The sequence below is a fragment of the Thamnophis sirtalis genome, unplaced genomic scaffold (assembly GCF_051295495.1).
Source record: "Thamnophis sirtalis isolate CommonGarterSnake01/CBP01778 unplaced genomic scaffold, rThaSir2_p1.2 scaffold_2, whole genome shotgun sequence".
Classification (NCBI taxonomy): domain Eukaryota; kingdom Metazoa; phylum Chordata; class Lepidosauria; order Squamata; family Natricidae; genus Thamnophis; species Thamnophis sirtalis.
The window spans coordinates 78,732,632-78,743,288 of NW_028261382.1; the positions used below are offsets into that span (position 1 = coordinate 78,732,632).

Genomic DNA, 10,657 nt, shown 5'->3' on the forward strand with positions numbered 1-10,657 from the left:
AATGGGTGGAAACTAATTAAGGAGAGAAGCAACTTAGAACTGAGGAGAAATTTCCTGACAGTTAGAACAATTAATCAGTGGAACAACTTGCCTCCAGAAGTTGTGAATGCCCCAACACTGCAAGTCTTTAAGAAGATTGTCTGAAATGGTGTAGGGTTTCCTGCATAGGCCGGGGGTTGGACTAGAAGATCTCCAAGGTCCCTTGCAACTCTGTTATTGTATTGTATTGTATTATTCCTTTGTTATAAAAAGTACAAACCTTTCTTCTTCAATAGCAATAGCAGTTAGACTTATATACCGCTTCACAGTGCTTTTACAGCCCACTCTAAGCAGTTTACAGAATCAGCATATTGCTCCCAACAATCTGGGTCCCCACCCGACCCACTCAGCGGGTCACACACTTGACTTCGTATTCCTCTCGGAGCAGTGGAGTTGTGATCTTGGTCTGAGGGGCATTGAGATCCTGCCCCTGTCGTGGTCGGACCACTGCCTACTGAGGCTCGACTTTCGGAGGCCAATCTCCCACTGTAGGGAGGAGGAACCGATTAGGTGGTTCTACCCCAGGTGCCTTATGGACCCTATGGGCTTTCAGACGGTGCTTGGTGTTATACCTGATACTCTCACCCGCGATTCGGTTGGGACTCTTGTCGCTGCTTGGAACTCAGCGGCGACAGGGGCCTTTAACCAGATTGCGCCTCTACGGCCAATCTGTGGCAGTGGATCCAGGAGGGCTCCTTGGTTTACTGAGGAACTCCAGGAGATGAAGCACCAAAAGAGACGCCTAGAGCGCCGCTGGAGAGCCAGTAAGTCGGTGTCAGACTGAGCCTCATTAAAATCTTGCATCAGAGCCTACCTCCGGGCAATCAGGACATCAAAAAGAACCCATATTGCTGCTCTGATAGCTTCCGCTGAGTCATGTCCAGCCGCCTTGTTTGGGATAGCCCACTCCCTCCTTAAAGGGAGGGATACGGGCACTCCCTTGCAAGGTAAGGCTGAGGAGTTCGGTCAATTCCTCACGGATAAAGTGGCTCGGCTTCGGGCAAACCTGGACTCCAATTGCGCAGAGCCAGCCGAGGTACCAAGGGAGGGTCTTGAGCACCATCGTTGGATTGATTTTCAGTCTGTTACCCCTGAGGAAGTGGACAAGGCCATCGGAACAGTGAGTGCCTCCACTTGTGTACTGGACCCGTGTCCCTCCTGGCTGGTTGCGAACAGCAGGGAGGTGACACGGGGCTGGATCCAGGCGATTGTGACCGCGTCTCTCCGGGAAGGGTCTTTTCCCCCCACTTTAAAGGAGGCGGTGGTGAGGCCCCTACTGAAGAGACCGTCCCTGGATCCAGCCGTTTTAAATAACTATCGTCCAGTCTCAAACCTCCCCTTTGTTGGGAAGGTTGTTGAGAAAGTGGTGGCCTCTCAGCTCCGTCGGTCCTTGGAGGAAATCGATTATCTAGACGCCTTCCAATCTGGTTTCAGGCCTGGCTACAGCACGGAAACTGCTTTGGTCGCACTGACCGATGATCTCTGGAGAGCCAGAGACGGGGGCTGTGCCTCCGTTCTGGTTCTCCTGGACCTCTCAGCAGCCTTCGATACCATCGACCATGGTATCCTGCTGCGACGGTTGCGAGAGGTGGGGGTGGGAGGCACCGTTTTTCGGTGGTTCTCCTCCTACCTCTCGGGCAGGTCGCAGTTGGTGTTGGTTGGAGGACAGAGGTCGACCCCTAGGCCCCTTAATTATGGGGTGCCACAGGGGTCGGTCCTGTCCCCCCTCCTGTTCAACATTTACATGAAGCCGCTGGGAGAGATCATCTGACGGCACGGGATAGGATACCACCAATATGCGGACGATACTCAATTGTATCTGTCCGCCCCGTGCCAACTCGGTGAAGCAGTTGACGTGATGTGCCAGTGCCTGGAGGATGTGAGGGTCTGGATGGGGGTGAACAGACTGGCTCTCAATCCTGACAAGACCGAGTGGCTTGTGTTTTTTCCTCCCACAAATTGGCTTAGTATTCCATCTCTCAGGCTGGGGGGTGAAATTATATGCCCCTCAGACAGAGTTCGCAATTTGGGAGTCCTCCTGGACCCACAGCTGACTTTAGATCACTATTTGTTGGCTGTGACCAGGGGGGCGTTTGCCCAGGTCCGCCTGGTGCATCAATTGCGTCCCTACCTGAACCGGGAGGATCTTACAACAGTCACTCATGCCCTCGTGACCTCAAGACTAGACTACTGCAATGCGCTCTACATGGGGCAGCCCTTGAAGAGTGTTCGGAGACTCCAGCTGGTCCAGAATGCAGCCGCGCGAGCGATTGTGGGTGCACCCCAGTACACCCACGTTACACCTATCCTCCGCGAGCTGCACTGGCTACCGATTGGTCTCCGGATACGCTTCAGGGTGCTAATTATTACTTATAAAGCCCTACATGGTATTGGACCTGGGTACTTGAGAGACCGCCTTCTGCCGATTACCTCCCACAGACCCATTCGATCCCACAGATTAGGCCTCCTCCGTATTCCATTTGCCAGCCAATGTCGGCTGGCGACTACTCGGAGGAGGGCCTTCTCTGTGGCTGCCCCGGCCCTTTGGAACAAGCTCCCCATGGAGATTCGGACCCTCTCCACCCTTCAGGCCTTCCGGACGGCTGTGAAGACCTGGCTGTCCCAGCAAGCCTGGGGTTGAGTTCCCCCCCTACTCGAATTTGCTGTGTCTGTTGTGCCTTTTAAATTGTTTGTATTGTCTGTTTGTCTTTGTCTTACTTTTGTAATTTCCCCTCCCTTGGCTTTGTTCAGCCGCCCTGAGTCCCTTCGGGGAATAGGGCGGCCTACAAATTGAATAAAATCCAAATCCAAATCCAATTTTACGAACTTCAGAAGGATGGAAGGTTGATTCAACCTTGTACCTGGTGAGATTTGAACTGCCAAATTGCAGACAGACAGTAGGCAGCAGAAGTAGCCCGCAGTACTGCACTCTAACCACTTTACCATCTTGGCTCCAAATGAAGAAAAGAAAAAGAGGGTCAAGATTTTACTCTCTTCCCTTCAATTATGTTATTGCTCCTTCTTCTTCATCACATCAGCAACATCAGTGTATCATTTCCAGGCCTCCCTTCCACAGTGAGACTGACCAAAAAAGAAAACAAAAGGCAGCCCACTCAAACACCAGAAGTAGCTTAAGCAACTAAAACCACATGGAGTTCTCCATTGCAAATTCATTGTGTTAAAAAAAAGAAAAAATGTTAGTGAAATTAAAAATGGGGGAACATAATCTGGTAGTAAGATCAAGTGGTGCAAAGAGTTCTTGTTAAAGCCATCTTGTTAATTTTAGAGGAAAAAAAACACTGTTTTGTTCATTAGCCATTTTTTCCTATTTTATAAGGTTGTGGGGTTTTTTTGTTTGTTTTGTTTTGTGATGAATTCTGTTCCTGGTCGAAATATGGATGATGTCATGATCTTATATTGGTTCACCTTTACAGCTATACCCCTCCCCAGGAGTTCAGTTCTTGCAGTTTACAGGAGTTTCAGAATTTTATCTTGAAGAAAAGCCCACAATGCCTCCTCAACAAACCCACCGGGAAAGATATAATTTCACCTGCAATTTGTGGGAATGACTTCGTGGAGGAGGGAGAGGAATGTGACTGTGGTTCTCCAGAGGTATGTTTCTTTTTCTTTTTTTAATGAACAAGGGTGGTTCCAAAAAGTCTATCAAAAATAGGAATCCTTGCAAAATCATCTGTTTTTCTAACTGGCATGAGCCCTCCAATAGGTTGATTTGTGAATGGCATACGTTTGTGTCCTTTATGTACATATATTATGCAGTGGTTTCCTGGATTTAAGACAGTTATAGAGGAATGGAGAACTGATACCCCACTACTACTTTGGGAAGAATAACATATTTTAAAATATGAGTGATTTATCACTCCAAGAAAATCCTTCCCTACTGAAAACCCCTATTCTATTGAAATGGTCACATTACTTTCTCAACATGGCCACATTATCTATCCCCACTATTTTCTTGAGCTTCTTCTTCCCAGAATGTATTATCCTTAATCTCTGCTTTCAACATGTAGTCCTCAATGGAAACTACATCTACATAGAAGGAAGTGTGCACTGGGGTAGCTCAATGTTCTGTCTTAGGCCCAGTTCTCTTCAACAACTTTATAAATGATCTAGATGAGGGGATAGAAGAGAAACTCATCAATAGCAGCAATAGCAATAGCAGTAGACTTATATACCGCTTCATAGGCCTTTCAGGCCTCTCTAAGCGGTTTACAGAGAGTCAGCATATTGCCCCCAACAATCTGGGTCCTCATTTTACCCACCTCGGAAGGATGGAAGGCTGAGTCAACCCTGAGCCGGTGAGATTTGAACCGCTGACCTGCTGATCTAGCAGTAGCCTGCAGTGCTGCATTTAACCACTGCGCCATCAGAGTTGCAGATGATTCCAAGCTGCCAGGAATTGCCAACACTCAGTGACGTGCGGTGAGGTTTATGGCTGGTGAGGCAAGCAGGCAAAAGCTGCCCTATGTCGGACACAGCGGCAGGGCACCGTGTCTGTCATAGAGCGGGATATGTCCCACTCTATGTTGGACATGGCAGCAGGGCTTTAAAGCCCCGGTGCCGTGTCCGCCATAGAGGTGGGACGCATCCCGCTCTATGTTGTCTGCCATAGAGGAAAAACTTCCTTAGACCAACGGAAGACTTTAAAAGCAGAGAGGACCTATGGAAAGCTTCAAAGAATCAATGCTGGATGAAACCAAAGCCGCCCCGGTGCTAGAGGCAAAAGCCGCCCTGCCGCCCCGGCACTAGAGGCAAAAGCCGCCCTGCCGCTATGTCCAAAAGCCCTGCTGGCCGCTATGCCCCACATAAAAAATAAAGTGCCAGCCCACGCACCAGCATAGGCGGGTAAAACACACACACACACACACACACACACACACACACACACACACACAAATTACTTACAATAACACAATTATTTACAAATTACATTAATTTTGAATTCCTTCACAATTAGGAAGTGAGGATGTTTTTATTTGTTTTATTCTTTCCACATAAGAAATATCAGATTATATTTCACATAGAGATGCCATCATCCATTTGCAATAACAAAAACCCAGGTAACTATTAATCACACCCACTTCCTAGCTTCAATCAATAAGAAGGAGCACACAAGGCAGAAATAACAGTTCTCCTTTTCAAAATAGACCAATTAAAAGAAACCAGGAAGAAAAGTTTATATGCTTGGTTTTCAGGAATGTAAAAATGATTGCTGCGACGCTGCAACTTGTAAACTGAAACCTGGAGCAAAGTGTGCAGATGGAGAATGTTGTGAGAAATGCCAGGTAAGTCTTGTTTATTTTTAACACCAGGAGAGATTTTACCTTGTTCCTTACTAGCCGCATGAAAATGTGATCTCTCGGTGGCTTACTGGGAACAAAAACATTTTAATCTATTCCCATCCCTTCTTCCAGTTCATTGGACCCTTATGAACATATCCATAGGGAGGGCAGCTTAGCGAAATTTCTGTATTGTACTGTCTCAGTCTAAAATACACTTGCTGTGAAAATAATATATATCCTTCTTTGACTGAGTTTGCATGGACACACAGTTTAAATGGGTTTAGTCCCCCAAAGGAGTTAAAACACAGCACTGAGACCTTAGGTGGGGAGCCCAAAGGACCATGAAGGCAGTCGGGGTGGATTGGTACCATGATACCCTTCCCCTTTCCTTTGTCAACTAATTTTAACAGGGTTTAATTATTCCTGTCTCCTTAAACATTTTTTATACTTTTTAAGTTTTTAATTTTAAATATTCTAACATTTTAATTTTTATATAGTATTTCATATTTTGATGTGTTATTATATACCTCCTTCGTGGACAGAGATGAGCAGTTCAGAAATGTAAAACATGAATGAATGAATGAATGAATGAATGAATGAATGAATGAATGAATGAAGGCAATGTTTGAGATTGATGCCCTAACTCAGTTCCTTGGCTTTCTAGAAGATTCTAAGTGACCATGGCAGTTACTTTCCCATAGCAAATAAGGGAAGCTGGGACCTCTAGGCCCTAGACACAATGTCTTAAGATCTGGAGCCATTTGTAACATAGCAGCAATGCCTTGATTGGCAACCCTCAAGACAGATGAAGAGGAGGCTTTGAAATGTGTTGGGAATCATGGTGTGTCTCTTTGACCTCTGATGCTAAAGAGTGACAGCTGGGAATATTTTTCATTCTCATCCACAGTTTAAGGAAGGAGGAACAGTATGCCGAACAAAAAAGCATGACTGTGATTTGCCTGAACTGTGCACTGGCCAGTCTGCCCAGTGTCCCTTGGATCGCTTCAGTGTGAATGGAGGCCCATGCCAAAACAACCAAGGTTACTGCTACATGGGGAAGTGTCCCACCTTGGCAAACCAATGTATTGCTCTCTGGGGGCCAAGTAAGTCAACCTTAGGAGTTAAGAATAGTGATATTGCAAAACGAAATGAAACAAAACTAAATGAATCAAAACAAAACAAAACTCTAAGACAATCATTCGGCTTGATCAAAGACATTTTCTTTCTTTTTTTTCATTTCTGTTCTATATGTATTTTGTTCATAATCTTTCAAGATGAAGTTTGTTCTTCAGAGGTTTTAATGCTCAATGCTCCAGATCTTTTGTTTTAAAGCTCCAAATGTTGCTACAGAACCTGGTTCAATAGTTAAATATGATAGCAATTGTAAACCAGAAATCTGAAAAGGCTGACTTTGGGGAAGGATGCAATCCCAAATTGCACAAAGATCTCTCTGTGTATGTGTCTGTGTCTGTGTGTTTGTGTGTGTGTGTGTGTGTGTGTGTGTGTGTATACATGCACACACACACATGCATGCATGCCATAAATAGATTGTCAGCTCAAAACTGTTCTCCAATACTCTTTGTCTTAAATCAACGGGTCTTGTGAAGCAAGCCAATACTACTGGGGAAGCACAAACAATAACGTCAACTGTCATATGCTTAGAATTTTATCCATCTTGCAATGTTCCTCAAAGAGTTAATTGGGGCCACTGATTGACCCATCCCTTTTCACTGTTCTCAGTCAGAGATAATGGAGATTGAAAACGGGACGGTCTGCTAAGAATATTCATACCTGGTGACTAAAATGTTCTTTACATTTGGCATAATAATGAAAGGAACAGGTGTTGAGGGTGTTCTTGTCACTCTCTGGTAGAACATAGAACAGAATTGGAAGAGACCTTGGAGGTCTTCTACTCCAACCCCTTCAAGGTAGAAGATCCTATATCATTCTGGAGAAATAGTTGTCTGATCTCATCTTGAAAACCTCCAGTGATTGAGCACCCACAAATGTTTGGAGGCTGATAAATTCTTCTCGCTGTCAGGAAATTTCTGCTTAATTCTAGGTTGGATCTCTCTTTGATAAGATTTCATCCATTACTTCTTGTCTTGCTCTCAGATATTTTGTCTATGACAGCCCCTCAAATTTTTGAAGGTTGCTATCATGTCACCCCTAAATTCTTCGCACCTACTTCCCACAGCCATTCATGGTACAATTAAGCCTCCAGATCTCTTTATCATCTTTGTTGCTCTTCTCTGCACTTTTTCTAGGGTTTCAGCAACTTTTTTCTGTCATGCTAACCAAAACTGGATGTAGTACTCCAAGGGTGGCCTTACTGGTGCAGTCCATTTATTTAGGCCATAAATGGGACCTTGCTCTTTTATTCCCATGGCTTTCAAAATGGAAACTCTCAATTCAAACAAAGAGATCTTTATTTTGGTCAGTAAATAGCATGAAATGATGTAAAATTCCAAATAATGGTAATAGCTCAATCTTTTGCAAGTAATCCAGTTATATTCAAAAAGGCTTATGCCCAGGAATTGACAGGTATCAAGCTAAGAATGTTACATGATGATTCTTACAAGCAGAGTTTTTTAGTTTTCATACTGTGAATAAAATCCTGTCAGACTGAGATCTCCGCTAACTCGATCTACAATATAATATTTGGAAGGAGATGTCTTCACCCTCTTTCTCTCACACATGATATCCAGGCAGAGTTGCCTCTTATTTCTCTGGAATGCAGTCCCTCCCTCCTGGAATTCTATCTCTTCATTTGTTCTGACCTAGGCTTTCCCAAACCACAAAGTAGACTCTTACTTCTGACAAAAACCCCTTTTTATTAAGTTACTATGAATTCCTCTCAACCACATCTAGCAAAGTCTTTCAAGGGTGAATATACAGTCACAGACCTTATCCCACTTGGAGAGCTGCCAGGCCGATATCTTCAAAACTTGACAAGGAGCCTCTGAGTCACAAACCAATTAAGCACACTAATTGTCTCCTGCAGACTACACTCCCCTTTTGCTCCTCTTTTATTCCCTATGGGAGGGGCCACTTATTGTCCATCTGTGGCCTTACTCCCAAGTTGGGCCTTGCTCCTCAGCTGTTCCATTCATCTGGCAACTCTGTGCATGCACACTCTGGGAACAGGTTCGAGCTATTCATCTGCCTCACTGCTGTTTGACTCTGAAGGCAGCTGATAACTGTCAGACGGCCCTGGCCCCCTCTCTGCCTCCAATACAGAGCCCTTATCAGAGCCTTCTCCAGACTCCAGGACTGGCCCATGTTCTTCCCCAACCTCCTCACTGTCCAAATCTGCCACACCACCACTACATTCCAGCACAGAAATGTATCTGATAGTGATGAAGTTAGAAAATGGGGATACAGAGGAAGGAATCTTTGATTCGGATTTCTCGACAGCCATTGATTTACTAGTCAGTCTTCTGCAAGTTGCATAAGAGTAGCTTCAGTGTTGTCTATAAAGTGGTATAAGCAAGTTTATTGTAACACTGTAGGAGATGGTGAATGCTTCATGCATAATGAGGATTAGATAAGTAATGGGTTACAAAATAATCAGTTACAAATAAGTGAACATTAACTAAATTATCTGTAACTCCTGAGATATCTTAAGCCATTCTTTATTCTGCTGGCATGTTACACATTCAAGTATTTATGTTTCTTCCTCACTCCCTCTTACAGATGGAAAAGTTGGTCCAGATTCATGTTTTGCGGTCAACAGGAAAGGGGTTTATTACGGCCACTGCAGAAAAGTAAATGATAACTACATTCCATGTAAACCAAAGTAAGCAGTCTACATTATTTCCTACTATAGCAATAATAGCACTTACACTTATATAGCACTTCAGAGTGCTTCACAGCCCTCTCTAAGCAGTTTACAGAGTCAGCATATTGCTCCCAACAATCTGTGTCATCATTTATTATGATGATCATGTAAGGGTAATGTAAGGGACATGATTCTATCATGTCACTAAAATTAACAGAAATGTATGTCAATTTCGGAATGGCTAATTTTGTTTGCTGTTGGAGTTACAAGCTGGAGCAATAAAAAGAGGCCATGAAAACTTTTAAAGTACCCTTTAAAAGACTGTGTGTGAAAGGGCAGGAAGTCCTAACTTGCAACCACTCATCAACCATTCACCGTTACAACACTGAAAGTGACTTATTTTAGCATCCCTATAGTTATGTGATCAAAATTCAGGTGCTGGTAACCAGCATGTATTTATGAAATTGCAGTGTCCCAAAGTCACATGATCATCGTTTTCCCTTTTCCCAGCCAGCTTCCAACCAGCAAAGTCAATGAGGGAGGTTGGTTTTGCCTAACAACTGTGTGATTCACTTAACAACCATGGCAGAAATATTATAAAATTGGGTGCAACTCACTTAACATCTGTTTTGTTTATCAATGGAAATTCTGGACCCAGTTGTGGACTGACACACAATCAACCTTTCTCTCTGGGCTAACACCACCCAGCAATAGCTTGTTTTGCAATATTTTTGAATAAGCCCTGGTTGGCTGAGTTTATGAATTGCACTTAATTATAAACCACGATTTAGAAACCCACAATGGCTAGATTTGCATCACAAGTTGAACTCAAAAGAAACAATGAGCCACAATATTATTTAGTGGTGTGTGTAATCAAGACTCTGTCTTTTAGACAGTTTAGACCCCGTACAATATTTTCCTACTAAAACAAGGGCAGTTTTTATTTAAATCTTTAATTTCTTTTTTTTTCATATTTATTTGAAATTGAAATGGAATAATTTCCATTTTCAGGGCAGTTTCTCTCTCTAATATTTAATACCCCAACCTTTAGATTTCAACTCACATCATCCCCTGTCATCCAGTCACAGTTTATGGGAATTTAAATTAGAGGTGAAGCCTCCTGAATCTGCTTTAGGAGTTTTCCAGGTGGATAACAGATACATCACCTACTCTGAAGATACGCTTTCTGTTTCAAACTACCTTCACCCTCAAAAACAGAGATTCCACGTGAGCTAGTTAGAGGTACAGAAACTGTGTTTCTCTGTCCCCCCCCCCAAAAAAAAAAACCTGGAAACACTTCTCGAGATTTTTTTTAGTTATCTCTTAAATGCAACCAAGTTCATTTTGAGGCTGAGCAAGCCTCTGGTTGTTTAGCTCTAATTTGAAATAATGTTAATCCAAGAACAATTCATGCAAATGAGCAAAGGAACATTAATCCATTCTTTTTCATTAAAAGGAATTGGTTATTTCCTTTTTAGGGCTCTAAAATGTGGCAAGCTATATTGCACAGGTGGTACCCATATGCCCTCAGATGGAA

At 43.6% G+C, this 10,657-nt stretch overlaps 1 protein-coding gene across 2 annotated transcripts in view; it reads left to right on the forward strand.

Moving 5' to 3' along the window:
• Nucleotides 1-10,657, forward strand: part of LOC106551683 (zinc metalloproteinase-disintegrin-like ohagin) — a 60,801-nt gene that overhangs the window by 31,152 nt on the left and 18,992 nt on the right. For both annotated transcript variants that reach the window (XM_087706189.1, XM_087706191.1), the window contains exons 12-16: nucleotides 3,474-3,651; nucleotides 5,253-5,342; nucleotides 6,247-6,442; nucleotides 9,036-9,138; nucleotides 10,599-10,657. The exon at nucleotides 10,599-10,657 is cut by the window's right edge and continues 98 nt beyond it. In XM_087706189.1, the coding sequence (XP_087562315.1) occupies nucleotides 3,474-3,651; nucleotides 5,253-5,342; nucleotides 6,247-6,442; nucleotides 9,036-9,138; nucleotides 10,599-10,657 (626 nt within the window). The remainder of the gene's footprint in view (nucleotides 1-3,473; nucleotides 3,652-5,252; nucleotides 5,343-6,246; nucleotides 6,443-9,035; nucleotides 9,139-10,598) is intronic.